Genomic DNA, 14,657 nt, shown 5'->3' with positions numbered 1-14,657 from the left:
CTGAACTCTGGGCCTGGGCGCTGTCCCTCAGCTCTTCAGCTCAAGGCTAGCACTCTACCACTTGAGCCACAGCGCCACTTCCGGCTTTTTTCTTTTTTTGCTTATGTGGTGCTGAGGAATCGAACCCAGGGCCTCATGCATGCAAGGCAAGCGCTCTACCACTGAGCCACCTTCCCAGTCCATGTCAGTTAAATTTTTTAAAGGTGAAACTTACAACTCAACTTATAAGTAGTTTTGTTGTTTTTGTTTTGCTGCTAGGGATTGACCCAGGACCTCCTGCATGCTAAAGCACATGTTCTAACACTGGACCCTATAGTAAGGGGTTTTGGGGATTTTTTTGTTTTTTCTCAGTAGATTGTTTCTGTTTTTTAATTGTTTTAAAGGTGATATACAGCGGGGGTTACAGTTACACAAGTCAAGTAAAAAGTACATTTCTTTCTCTTTTTATTTTTTAGCCAGTCTTAAGGCTTGAATTCAAGGCATGGGCGCAGTCTTTGAGCCTCTTTGTGCTCAAGGCTAGTGCTCTACCACTTGAGCCACTTCTGGCTTTTTCTGAGTAGGTTATTGGAGATAAGAGTCTCAGGAACTCTCCTATGACCCAACAATCCCACTTTTGGTCATTTGCCTGAATGATCACAAACAAGACCATACTAAAGCTACCACTACAACTATGTTTATTGGAGCATTATTTACCATAGCTAAGATATGGAACCAACTCACATGCCCCTCAGTAGAAGAATGGATCAAGAAAATGTGGTATATCAGCTCGGTGCTAGTGGCTCACGCCTGTAATCCTAGCTACTCCTGAGGCTGAGATCTGAGGATGGTGGCTCAAAGCCAGCCCAGGCAGGAAAGTTGTGAGATTCTTATCTCCAGTAAACCATTAGAAAACCGGAAGTGGCACTGTGGCTCAAGCAGTAGAGCGCTCGCCTTGAGCTGAAGAGCTTAGGGACAGTGCCCAGGCCCAGAGTTCAGGCCCCACAACCCACCAAAAAAAAAAAAAATTGGTATATAGTGGAATTCTGTGCCTCCATCAGAAAGAATGCCATTGCCCCATTTGTTAGGAAATGGAAAGACTTGGAAAAAAGTATAGTAAGTAAAGTAAGCCAGGCCCAGAGAAACATAGGTCCCATGGTTTCCCTTATTTGCAATAACTAGTGTATGTCTGAGACAAGCAGAAACGGTCAGATAAGTTGATATTAGGCAAAATGAACCCCAAGATAAGGATTCAAATGGGTTTTCTTTCTTGCTGTTGTTTCTAATATTTATAAGATGATTTCTTTGTTGCTTTGTATGTCCCTCCCCCTCGGTATAACCCCTGTTTTCACTGTATTTGGTGTTGGTATAATTTGGAGAGGGGAAGGGAAAAAATAAATTGTTTAAATAGGGATACAGGTGGACCCATTGCAACAATGAGATGTACAAGACGTTATGTTGACAAACATTACAACTTTAGTGTGGGGGAGGGGGGAGGGAATGGTAAAGGGAAACAAAAGAGGAGGCAACAATGCTTGATAAGAAATGTAGTCATGGGGCTGGGAAGGTGGCTCAGTGGAGAGCGCTTGCCTTGCATGCATGAGGCCCTGGGTTCAATTCCTCAGCACCACATAAGCAAAAAGAAAAAAGCCGGAAGTGGCGCTGTGGCTCAAGTGGTAGAGTGCTAGCCTTGAGCTGAAGAGTTGAGGGACAACGCCCAGGCCCAGAGTTCAGGCCCCATGACTGGACCCAAAAAAATAATTATAATAAAATAAATAAAATAAAAAATAAAGAGCTGAGGGACAGCGCCCAGGCCGAGTTCAGGCCCCACGACCGGACCCCCGCCCCCCCAAAAAAAATGTACTCATTACCTTGCTCATGTAATTGTAACCCATCTATTTTCACAATTTAAAAAGAAGTCTCAGGAACTTTCCTGCCTAGGCTGGCTTCGAACCCTGATCCTCAGATGTCAGCCCCCTGAGTTGCTAGGATTACAGGTGTGAGCCAAGAGCACCTTCCTTCCTTCCTTCCTTCCTTCCTTCCTTCCTTCCTTCCTTCCTTCCGTCCTTCCGTCCTTCCTTCCTTCGTTGCCAGTCCTGGACTTGAACTCAGGGCCTGGGCACTGTCCCTGAGCTTCTTTTGCTCAAGGCTAGCACTCTACCACCTGAGCCACAGCGCCACTTCTGGCTTCTTCTGTTTATGTGACACTGAGGAATTGAACCCAGGGCTTCATGAATGCTAGGCAAGCACTCTACCACTAAGCTACATTCCCAGTCCAAGAGTATATCTTTTTGGACAATGTCACCTTAATTTGTGTGTATGTGTTGACCTTGAACATGTTATATAGCCCAAGCTGTCCTCCTGTCTTTCTGCCTCAGCTTCTGAGTGATGGCATTCCCATAGTGCATTTTTATTGCAGTGAGTGAAATGATTTTCCAGTGAGTTCAAAAACAACGGTTGGGTGACTCAGGAGGCTGAGATCTGAGGATCACAGTTCAAAGCCAGCCCGGGAAGGAAAATCTGTGAGACTCTTACCTGCAATTAACCACCAGAAAACCAGAAGTGGCACTGTGGCTCAAGTGAGCTCAAGAGCGCTTACCTTGAGCTGAAGAGCTCAGGAACAGTGCCCAGGTTCAGAGTTCAAACCCCACAAGCGTCAAAAAAAAAAACAAAACAAGGGTTGGGTGCCATCTGCTCACACTGGTAATCCTACTACTCAGAAGGCTGAGTTCTGAGGAGAAGCCAGCCTACATTCCAAATTAACTAGCAAAAAGTTAGAAGTGATGTCAAGTGCTGGTGGCTCACACCTGTAATCTAGCTACTCAGGAAACTGAAATCTAAGGATCATGGTTCAAAGCCAGCCCAGGCAGGAAAGACTGTGAGTCTCTTATCTCCAATTAACCACCAAAAAGTCAGAAATGGAGATTTGGCTCTAATAGAAGAATGCTAGTTTTGAGCAAAAAAGCTCAGGGACAGCCCCAGGCCTGGGAGTTCAAGCCCTAGGACTGGTACTCCCCCCCCCCCCCCGCAAAAAAAATTGAAGGTTACTCAGATAATACGTAATGTTTCAAAGAAACTTAAACTTGAGTGTGGTCACTCAAGCCTGTAATCTTAGTTGCTTAGGAAGTAGAGATGGAGAGAATATGGTTCAAAAACAGCCTAGGCATAAAAGTTCATGCAACTCTACCTCAACCAATGGCTGGGCAGGATGGCACTTGTTAGCCCAGCAACAAGGGAAAGTACAAATAATGAATCATAGTCCAGACTAACCTGGGCATAAAGTAAGACTCTGTCTTGAAAATAAACACCCTAAAAGGGACTGGAACTGTGGCTTAAGTGATCGGACACCAGTCATAAATGAAAATACTGAGTGAGAATGAGTTCAACTCCGGGTGCTGGCACAGAAAGAAAAGGAGGGGAAAAGCTTAAGAGAAAGTAATGAAGCCAGGCACTGGTAGCTCCCACCTGGAATCTTAGCTACTCAGGAGGCTGAGATCCAAGGATCAAGGTTCAAAGCCTATACAAGCAGGAGAGTCCAGGAGACTCTTATCTCCAATTAACTACCAGAAAACAAAGTGGAGCTGTAGCTCAAAGTGGTGGAGTGTTACCTTTGAGCAAAAGAGCTCAGGAACAGTACCCAGGCCCTGAGTTCAAGCCTCACAACTGACCCCAAAAAAGGGACTACAATCAGTTAATATTGTTACATGGTGGTTTTAGTTTTAAAATTTGGTCATATGACCCTGTCTCTCTGTGTGTGTGTATGCACGTGCACACACATACTATAACAGCAGTGGCTTGAACTGAGGGCCTTGATCTCTCAATCAACATTTTCACTCACTGCTAGGGCTCTGCCACTTGAGCCACATCTTCTCTTCTGGCTTTTTGCTAGTTAATTGGTGATAGGACTCCCAGATCTGTCTGCCTCAGCTGGCTTTAAACCATGATTCTCAGATCTCAGCCTACAGACATGAGCCACCAATGCCAGCTTTTTTTTTTTTTAACTTAATACATAGCTGGGTGGCCACCTGTGTACCTCAGAAGGTCAAAGCCAAGAACCTGTTTCAACATGGGGTGAAGGAGAGCACAGGAACAGAGGCCTTAAGGGAGTCCCTGGAGGAGGACTGTGCTGTCCAATCCAGGCCCTGGGGCCTAAGGTCTAGGGTGGGAGAAGTAGCTCATAGTGGGGCAGGCCTAGAGTCAGGCAGCCTGGGTCTCACTTCAGTCTAAGGGGGTTCCCTGTCTAAGAGACAGTGTCTGTGTGCTTTTACCATTACCCTGGGTGTCCCAGAGAGTCTACATTGCAGAAGTCCACAAGGATATTGCAGCTTTCATGGGAAAATAACATTTTGTACTCGGGGGATAAATGGTTACGAATGTTTTCCAAACATATTACTTTCCTGCTTCTCCCTGAATGTATTTTTCAGCAAGTCTACAGGACATTCAAACTATTGCCAAGTCTGCTTTGGCTGACAAGGAAGGAATCACTTTGGACCCCAGTCTAGCTGACTAACTTCTTTGCTTAAATCACATGGTCCTATTCAATATATATTCCCATCTGATTTATTTGGATGAATGTGCCTGTTTCTGAGCCCTTCACTATCACTGAATTCTCAAATTAAGGGACAACCCACAAGAGTTCATAGATAACAGTGGTAGGGCAGTCAGTTTCTCCCCAGTAGGCTAGAAGAACAGGATTTCTGGTGTCTGAGCCACAACTATCCAGTTTCAATTTCGGCCCCACCAGGGCAGGCATCATGTGTCCCTCCCTGCAGCCACAGACTGTGTGGCCGGTGGAACCAGCAGCAAAATAACATATCTGGGACTGCTAAAGGTTGAAATGATGCCCAGAACTGTCCTTTGAATTGTTCTTTGGTTACTTGGAACTTGCTTCATGATGGAGGTCATGAGAGGTCACCAAGGCTACCCCTGTTCCGCAACTTAAGATGAACCTTTTGCTACCCTTCATTAGCCCATAACACTGAGCCTTCAAACCACTGTACATTGGCTATTGCCATGTTCACGTGAACTTTGGTGTTTGCCACTTCCCGTTTTCTGAATGGTTTATTGGAGATAAGAGTCTCATGGGCCTTCCTGCCTGGCTGACTTTGAACCACGATCCTCAGATCTCAGCCTCCTTAATAGCTACAATTATAGACATGAGCCATCAACACCTGGCTTCACTTTCCCACTTTTAAAGAAACCTCTGAACTTAAAAGGGCTCTGCTGCTGGACACCACTGATTCACTCCTGTAATCCTAGCTACTCAGGAGGCTGAGATCTGGGGACCAAGGTTTGAAGCCAGCCCAGGCAGGAAAGTCCATGAGACTCTATCTCAGAAGTGGTGCTGTGGTCAACGTGGTAGAGTGCTAGTCTTGAGCGAAAAAGGTCAGGAACAAGTGCCTAGGCCCTACACTCTAGCCCTATGATTAGAAAAAGAAAAGAAAAAGCTCTGCTGAGAGTAATGGAGAAGGTAATGGGCACTGGTGGTGAGGTGAACCATCCTGTGGCACTAGAGATGGAAAATTTGCATCCATTTCATTAGCCAGGACCACAAAGTGGACAAAGCTTGAATCCTGTGCTAAGAAGCATAGGAGCCCAGTAGCCTGATAGCTGCCGTATGCTTGGCCCTCCCCACATCTGCCTCCTTCTTCCCTCCAGCTACCAGAGGTTCACTGACTGTTACAAACACTTCTACCAGTTGCAGCCTGAGATGACACAGCGAATCTATGACAAGTTTATAACTCAATTGCAGACATCTATCCGGGTGAGTTGCAAGAAGCCTTAAAGATACCATTGGCTTAGGTTTTATCCCTAGATTGTCAGTACCCTAAAGGTGGTGACTCAACTCTCTTGTCTTTTCAGCACCTAGGACTGTCCTGTATGCCCAGCAGGCTGCAGCATCAGTCACCCTTCCAAGTAACATGGGTATCTTGAGTGACCCCTGCTCTCATCATTGTATATTGTAATTATATGTTTATATGTTGCCTGCCCACTAGACTGTATAAGGAAGAGCTCAGTAAGGGAAAGCTAAGGTCTTACTCATCTTTATATATCCTACTCCCAGGACAATGCCTAGTATAGACAAGCCTTTTTTTTTTTGTCAGTCTTGGGGCTTGAACTCTGGGCCTGTGCGCTGTCCCTGAGTTCTTCAGCTGAAGATGAGCACTCTACCGCTTGAACCACAGCGCCACTTCCAGTTTTCTGATGGCTAATTGGAGATAAGAGTCTTATGGACTTACCTGCCAGGGCTGGCTTTGAACTGTGATCCTCAGATCTCAGCCTCCTGAGTAGCTAGGATTATAGGCATCAGCCACTGGCACCCAGCTAGACTAGCCATTTAGTAAGTCGAATAAACTATGGATATAAAGGACATATGCTGGGCACTGATAGCTCATGTCTGTAATCCTAGATACTCAGTAAGCTAAGATCTGAAGAGCAAGGTTCAAAGCCAGCCCAGGCAGGAAAGTCACTGAGACTCTTATCTCCAATTAGCTACCAAAAAAGCCAGAAACGGAGCCATGGCTCAAATGGTGGAGCACTAGCCTTGAGCAAAAAATCTCAGGTACTATGCAACTTGTGGGCAGGGACAGGAGGGAGTAACGGGGAACACAAAGGAAGGGGTGACATTGTCCAAAAGAAATGTGCTTACTTACCTAACTTACAAAGCACCTTAATAACAATCAAATTATATATTTTTTTTGGGGGGGGGTCCGGTCGTGGGGCCTGTACTCAGAGCCTGGGCGCTGTCCCTCAGCTCTTCAGCTCAAAGCTAGCACTCTACCAGTTGAGCCACAGCGCCACTTCCGGCTTTTTCCTTTTTGCTTATGTGGTGCTGAGGAATCGAACCCAGGGCCTCAGGCATACAAGGCAAGCGCTCTTCCACTGAGCCACCCTTCTAGCCCCTCAAATTATATTTTAAAAAAAGGCTAGAGGACAGTGCTGAGGCCCTGAATTCAGGCGCCAGGACTAGGACAAAAACAAAGAACATGAGGTTTAGGAATGTAGCTCAGTGGTACAGAGCTAGAGCGCTTGCTTAGCATATGTGAGGCCCTGGATTTCATCCCCAGCAAGAAAAAAAAAAAAGCTAAATGCTAATGGCCTGTAATCCTAGCTACTCAGGAGCCTGAAAATCATGGTTTGAAGCTAACCCCAGACAGGAAAGTCTATAAGACTCATTACCCATCAAAAAGTTAGAAATGGGGGCTGGGAAGATGGCTCAGTGGTAGAGTGCTTGCCTTGCATGCCTGAGGCCTTGGGTTCGATTACTCAGCACCACATAAGCAAAAAGAAAAAAGCCATAAGTGGCACTGTGGCTCAAGTGGTAGAGTCCTAGCCTTGAGCTGAAGAGCTGAGGGACAGTGCCCAGGCCCAGAGTTCAGGCCCCATGACCGGACCCCCCAAAAAAAAGAAAAAAAAAAGTTAGAAGTGAAGTTGTGGCTCAAGTGGTATACTGTCAGGCGTTAGCAGAAGAGCTAAGGGATAGACCTTAACAACACCTTAATAATAACAATAAAATTATATATTTTTTTTGAAGGCTCAGGGACAGAGCCGAGGCCCCAGGGTCAAGGCCCAGGAATGGCACGAAAAGAGAGTCAGACCCCTATGCTGTCAGTCCAGGATAGTCTTATCAATATGTGGAATTAGCAAAGGGTAATATAGTGCAGATAAGAAAATCAAGAGGAATGTTGAAAGTCAAGAGGAACAGCTTCTAGGGGCTGGGAAGGTGGCTCAGTGGTAGAGCGCTTGCCTTGCATGCTCAAGACCCTGGGTTCGATTCCTCAGCACCACATAAGCAAACAGAAAAAAAAGCCGGAAGTGGCGCTGTGGCTCAAGTGGTAGAGCGCTAGCCTTGAGCTGAAGAGCTGAGGGACAGTGCCCAGGCTCAGGCCCAGAGTCAGGCCCCATGACCAGCAAAAACAAAAAAAAAATAGATTTAATGGGCTGGCAGTGAAGCTGGTTCTTTTTAAATGTTTCCTGTTTTATATTTTCTTTTTTCTTCTAATTTATTTTTATTTTAGAGGTGATATACAGCAGGGTTACCTTTACATAGGTCAGGTAATAAGTACATTTCCTTTCACATAGTGTCATCTGTTCCCTCATTCTCTCCCATTCCCTCCCTTCCATCTCTACCCACATGGTTCACTTTCATCAATGTCTGTTGCAGTCAATGAGCTCCACTGCTGCACTTTTTCACCCATTTTCCCCTGAGTTCTGTACCCTCCTCCTCCAGCCCTCCAGAAGTACACTTTCATACATCATACATAAAGAAGACAGAATCATCAAAAATTAAAATAAAAAAAGAGCTCTCTTGTTTCCATACCGTAGTTATATATTTTATATAAATATATATTTTATATAAATACATATTACTTGAATATAAGTTTTATATTAATACTTACATATTATATAACTATATTTTAACATATTTATATATTTCTATTTTATCTAAACATGTATATTTTATATAAATATGAAGATGCACATAGGCATTATACCTCTGTTTCTCTCCTGAGTATCCTCTTTAGGTCTCACTGTATGTGAGTATTTAGAATCCTGTATTATAATTGATTATATCCCAGTGTATTTTAGATCTAATTTCTGTATATCAGAGTATTTTATTTTCTTAATTATTTCAGAAAAATAGGGATGATTTGGAAAGTATAAAAACAAAATAGAAATTAGCCAAAATCTGACCAAGTTGCTATTATCAGTTTAGCAAATTTCTACTGTGATCTTACCTAGTATTATTACAGCTCTTTCCTCCTTTCTCTTCAGGAGGAAATCTCAGAAATCAAAGAGGAAGGGAACCTAGAAGCTGTCTTGAATTCACTGGACAAAATTGTGGAAGAAGGCAAAGACCACAAGGGACCAGCCTGGTAAGACAGGGATGGGAAGTTGCAGGATAACAAAGAGACAGTGCCTCAGCTTCTTGGAGACTTAGTCTGATTGACTTAAGAGATACTAGCTTTTTGCTCCTGAAAAAGAATGCTTTGAGTCAGGTATGTGGTAGTGTATACCTGTAATCCCTCTAGTTAAGAGGCTGAGGCAGACCCTCTTTCAGAGGAAGAGAGAAGCTGGTGCTGGTGGCTCAGGCCTGTAATCCTAGCTACTCAGGAGGCTAAGATCTGAAGATTGTGGTTCAAAGCCAGCCTAAGCAGGAAAGTCCATGAGACTCTTACCTCCAATTAATCATAGAAAAAGTTGGAAGTGTTGCTGTGGCTCAAAATAGTAGAGCGCTAGCCTTGATCTAAAAAGCTCAGGGCAGGCCCTGTGTTCAAGCCCCAAAAACAACAACAAAAAAAGGTAGGGGGGGGGAGAAAGAGAAAGACTGGGGGGACTGTTGGACCCTGACTAGTAGAGAAAATAAACAGACTAATAACCAAAAACAATTGAATTGCAGAGTTCCCTCTGAATGAGCCCCACACCTTGCCCAGGGGTTTAGAAGAGTTGGTTTGAGGCCGCTGAGGAAGCTCTAGGATAGCTCTTTTCAGAACCTGCAGGGCCTGAGGGAGAAATGGGAGGGAAGGATATGTGGAAGAGATAGAATCATGAATTTGGAATCACTTACAAGTTAGACTGGCAGAGCATCTGGCTTTGATGCTTTTATTCAGTCAACAGATACATAGGGAGCACCTACTACCTGCTCAGTACTGTTGACGATGCCAGAGATTCAGCAATGAATGAGCTGACATTTCAGTGGGAAGCCTAGCTGGCTGGTAGGGATCCCAGGATAGAAGACTGGAACCCAGAGGGATGAGTGGAGCACGGAGGCTAACACAACAGACTAGGCTCTAGCCTTCTATACCCATTTCTCCCTCACAGGATCACAGGACAGAGGTAGTAATATCTTTTTTTGGGGTCCGGTCATGGGGCCTGAACTCTGGGCCTGGGTGCTGTCCCTCAGCTCAAGGCTAGCACTCTACCATTTGAGCCACAGCGCCACTTCCGGCTTTTTTCTTTTTTTGCTTATGTGGTGCTGAGGAATCGAACCCAGGGCCTCATGCATGCAAGGCAAGCACTCTACCACTGAGCCACCTTCCCAGCTCTCAGACTGAGATCTTCAATCTCAGCCTCAAGTATCTAGGATTATGAGCCACTAGTGCCTAAGTTTTTTGTTTTGTTTTGTTTTTGCCAGTCCTGGGGCTTGAACTCAAGGCCTGGGTGCCATACCTGCACTTCTTTGTGCTCAAGACTAGTCTGGGGGCTGGGACAGTGGCTCAGTGGTAGAGTGCTTGCCTTGCATGCATCAGGCCCTGGGTTCGATTCCTCAGCACCACATAAGCAAAAGGAAAAAAGCTGGAAGTGGCGCTGTGGCTCAAGTGGTAGAGCGCTAGCCTTGAGCTGAAGAGCTGGGGGATAGCACCCAGGCCCAGAGTTCAGGCCTCACAATCGACCAAAAAAAAAGAAATTTTACTAGTGAAAAAGAATTTTTACAAAACGGTGGCATCAGTCTGGGAAGGTGGCTCGGTGGAAGCATGCTTGCCTCACATGCATGAGACCCTGGGTTTGATTCCTCAGCACCACATAAGCAGAAAAAGCCAGAAGTGGCGTTGTGGCTCCAGTGGTAGAGCGCTCGCCTTGAGCTGAAGAGCTGAGGGACAGTGCCCAGGCCCAGAGTTCAAGCCCCAAAACAACAAAAAAGAAAAGAAAACAGTGGCATCTACTCCCTGTATAAATCTTACCTTCTTGGACCCATCTTTCCTTATCTTCTCATATCGGCCAACACTTCTTGGGGCCTCCCAGGGTCCAGGCTCTGTCAGGAGCTACCCCATCTTGGTAGGTTCATCCTGCCTCACCCCAACCCTTCCAGCTCAGAGTCTGATGGGATATATACCAGCAGAGCACAAGAACAGAGGGGGAGACTGGAAAATCACCCCCAGCTCTAGGGTGCTGGAGATGGGGCATATGTGGAAGGGAAGAGAAGGTGGGGTATAACGAGGCATGAGTGAGCAGACTGGGAGATATGCCCAGGCAATGAAGCCGAGGAATGGAGGAGAGCACTACTCACAGGAACAGGTTTTAGGAGGTGAGAATTTTCACATGAGAGGCCTTGACAGCCCAAGTTGAGACTGGAGGTAGTAATGATTGAGTTTGGAAGCAGAGTCCTCCACGTGTATCCCTCCTTTTCTTTCTTTCTTTCTTTTCTCCAGTCCCAGGGCTTGAACTCGGGGCCTGGCCACTGTCCCTGAGCCTTTCTGTGCTCAAGGTTAGCACTCTACTACTTGAGCCACAGTGCCACTTCTGGCTTTTTCTGTTTATGTGGTACTGAGAATCGAATCCAGGGCTTCATGCATGCTAGGCAAGCATTCTACCACTAAGCCATATTCCCAGCCCTGTATCCCTTCCTTTCTGTCTCCATGTGCCCACCCCAAGGCGCCCCAGTGGGATCCCAGAGAAAGACTTGTGCAGTGTCATGGCACCCTACTTCCTGCAACAACGGGACACCCTTCAGCGCCAGGTGCAGAAGCAGAAAGCCAAGAACAAGGAGTTGGCAGACACTGTCCTGGCTGGTCGCAGGCAGGTAGAAGAGCTACAGCAGCTGGTTGAAGCCCGGCAACAGGCCTGGCAGGTGAGTATCAAGCCATGTTTACTTTCCTTTTGGTTTCTGGTAAGCTCTAGAGATCCCCAAATTTGTAGCTTCTCCTCTGCCAAGAGGAGAGAAGAGCAGGAGGGCGGCCCACAGGAACAGTCACGTATCATCACCTCTGTTGCAAGAGGCTCCTTGCCAGCCTTGACCTAAGCAGTCAGGCTGCCTGGATTCCCCCCACCAGCCTGCTCTTGCTGAAGTCCATGTAGCACATGTTCTCTGCTGCAGTCTCTGACGTCCAGGGAGGACAAGGGGTTTTGTCTCAGTAATGGTTTCTCCATCTCCTCTTCATCCAGTGGTGCTCCAAGTAAACATGGCCAGAACTTTTTTTTTTTTTTTGGTGGGGGGGTCCAGTCATGGGGCCTGAACTCTGGGCCTGGGTGCTGTCCCCCAGCTCTTCAGCTCAAGGCTAGCGCTCTACCACTTGAGCCACAGCACCACTTCCAGCTTTTTTCTTTTTGCTTATATGGTGCTGAGGAATCGAACCCAGAGCCTCAGGCATGCAAGGCAAGCGCTCTACCACTGAGCCACCTTCCGAGCCCGATGGCCAGGACTTTTAAAACTCACACATTAGAATGATTTCTGAAGCCTTCTGTACATCCAGAACATCCTCCAGCAGCAAATGTGTTTGGGGTTTTTTTGTTTTGTTTTGCCAGCCCTGGGCCTTGAACTCAGGGCCTGGGCACTGTCCCTGAGCCTCTCTGTGCTCAAGGCTAGCTCTACTCTACTCTACTACTTGAGCCACAGCGCCACTTCCGGCTTTTTCTGTTTATGTGGTACTGAGGAACCTAACCCAGGGGTTCATGCATGCTAGGCAAGCGCTCTACCACTAAGCCACATTCCCAGCCCAAGTGTGTTCTTTTAGGCCAACTTAATTTCTGAATATGACCTCAAGTGACTGGATGAAAGGCAAGGGTGTGATCGCATGAAGGACAGGTAGCACTTGTGGCTGGGGTAACAAGATGGCTTATTGACCCAAGTTCAATTCCAAGAGGAGCTTCAGGAAGGATCCAGTGGTAACACTACTGCTGAATCCATCGAGATGGACTAACCTGCAGCCACTCTCTGGGGCCGACCTGCCTGTTCTCCTCAAATTCATGCTGTACAGATTCTTCCTGGTCTCTCTTCACAAGACCAGTTAGTAGTTCACACTTGTAATCCCAGGTACTCAGGAAGCTGAGAACTGAAGATTGCAGTTCCAAGCCAGCCCAGGTAGGAAATCCTAGAAACTCTAATCTCCAATTAACCACCACAAAGCTAGAAGTGGAGCTATGGCTCAAGTGATAGACCACTAGCCTTGGTGGAAAAAGCTAAGGGACAGTGTCTAGGCCCTGAGTTCAAGCTTTATTACTGGCATATATACAAAAAAGCTCTGCTGAGGAATCTGGATGTGGGGCCACTTTGCAAGCTCTTGTTGAAAATGGTCTCTGCTCTGGAGAGCCCATCCCAGGTGACCATGGTACCGCAGCTGCTGTGTATATGTGCTAAATTGCAGAGAGTCCCCATGTGCCTCTGTCTTGACACCTACCCTGCTAAACCAGTGACATGAGCTACGTTGTACTGGGGAAAGCTAAGATGGAATTAGGCACTGAGGAGACAAAGTTAGTTTCCTCATGCTCTATCTATTCTCTCTCATTGGTTTCAGGCCCTACACAGAGAACAGAGGGAGCTGCTGGATGTACTGAAGGAGCCTGAGTGAGGAGGAGACAGGCAAACCCCAGAGTAGAGGGCAGTCAAGGTCAAGGTCCTGTGGTCAGCATTCTGGGCCTGGGCAGGCTGCCTTTTGAGAACAGCTGAAATGGTGCCAGTCCCCAGGCAGTAATGGAGGACAAGGCTGGAGCAGGCCCCCCAACTGCCGCTAAACTTATGGGGCTCCCATGGAGTCACACACTCAACTACCTTAAGATTCCTCTTATTTTCTTCCACATGGAAGCCTGTAGCCAGCTCTCCCTGGGGATGGGGTGGGATACCAAGCCTCTTCTCTAGTATGGCCAGCACTCCCCACACACACACACACACATACCATCCCTGGGTCTGGCCTAGAGAATGTGTTTTCACTGATTGTCCCCTTACTGGCCAGCCCAAGGGCCATGCCATGTTCTCCCCACATCTGTAAATAAACTTCTTCCTCTACCCTATAATTTGTGAGGATGCTTCCTCGCCGGGCTTCCTGTGCCAAGACCACTCCTGGGCTCCCTAGCTCTTGGCCAAGGTCAAGGCCTTAGCTTCAGTGCCCTGGGAACCTCTAGGCTGGAGTAGGCTAGGGCCTCGGATTGTATCTGATCATGTGCAGAGGGCAGCAGATCAGAAAACAGGACCCTTGTGTTTCCTGAGGTCAGAACAAACTGCCAAAGGTATCACTCTGTCCAACCCACCCTACCCTTCTCCTTGCTAATTGGCTTAATTCTGGGAAAGTATCCATAGGTGGCAGGGTTTTACATAGTGGGGCCCTCCACAAAACCTGGGCACTGTGTCTTTCCCTACTTCAGTTTTCTCTAGCCAGGGTCACCAGATGGTAGATGGTGCTTCCTAGACCCGAGGGAAAAGGAGGTGGGCTCCAATTTGGTAAACAGTTTTTCTTTTTTGATGAAGGCTCACCCTAACCCATATGTAGGCTTTTTTAGAGCTGCCTGAGGAGACAAGGACAGGAAGATATCACAGTGACCTCTGCTAACTGCTCTCCTCCCCATAAACAGAGCCCAGCTTACCTTTTTCTCTGAGGAACAGCTGCATTTAGGCAGATACTTCCCTCCTGCCAGTCCTCCCCATCCAGTGCTTTATCTATCAGGTTGGGCAGACTGAGTCCTGGTGGGTGGGTTGGTAGGTGAGCAAAGACACAGGCCAAACAAAGAGGGGCCAGGACCCTCTCTTCTCACTAGTCTGAGACACTGGCAGCTCTTGAGTAGGATGGATGTTTTAGGTCACAATGTTCTGTCAGAAGACAGGCCTTCCTATCAACTTTGGAATGGGAATAGGGGGCAAGTCCCTCCAACGGCTGTTAACGAGGGAGGCTGTACTGGCTAGCGGATTGCTGGGTAACCTAAAAGTGACTCCATCTCCCTGCTCCCTGAAGGCCTTACCCCTGTACACTGAC

General features: G+C 46.9%; 1 protein-coding gene across 1 annotated transcript in view; it reads left to right on the top strand.

Moving 5' to 3' along the window:
- LOC105996399 (polyamine-modulated factor 1-like) overlaps nucleotides 1-14,657 on the top strand; it is a 19,260-nt gene extending 4,603 nt beyond the window's left edge. Inside the window, exons 2-5 of the mRNA XM_013030480.1 lie at nucleotides 5,635-5,740; nucleotides 8,752-8,852; nucleotides 11,350-11,545; nucleotides 13,209-14,657. Of these exons, the coding sequence (XP_012885934.1) occupies nucleotides 5,635-5,740; nucleotides 8,752-8,852; nucleotides 11,350-11,545; nucleotides 13,209-13,262 (457 nt within the window). The 3' untranslated portion in view covers nucleotides 13,263-14,657. The remainder of the gene's footprint in view (nucleotides 1-5,634; nucleotides 5,741-8,751; nucleotides 8,853-11,349; nucleotides 11,546-13,208) is intronic.

This window comes from Dipodomys ordii, unplaced genomic scaffold (genome assembly GCF_000151885.1).
Source record: "Dipodomys ordii isolate 6190 unplaced genomic scaffold, Dord_2.0 Scaffold131, whole genome shotgun sequence".
Taxonomy (NCBI): domain Eukaryota; kingdom Metazoa; phylum Chordata; class Mammalia; order Rodentia; family Heteromyidae; genus Dipodomys; species Dipodomys ordii.
The sequence above is the reverse complement of the archived record's forward strand: the minus strand, read 5'-3'. Positions and strand labels throughout refer to the sequence as shown.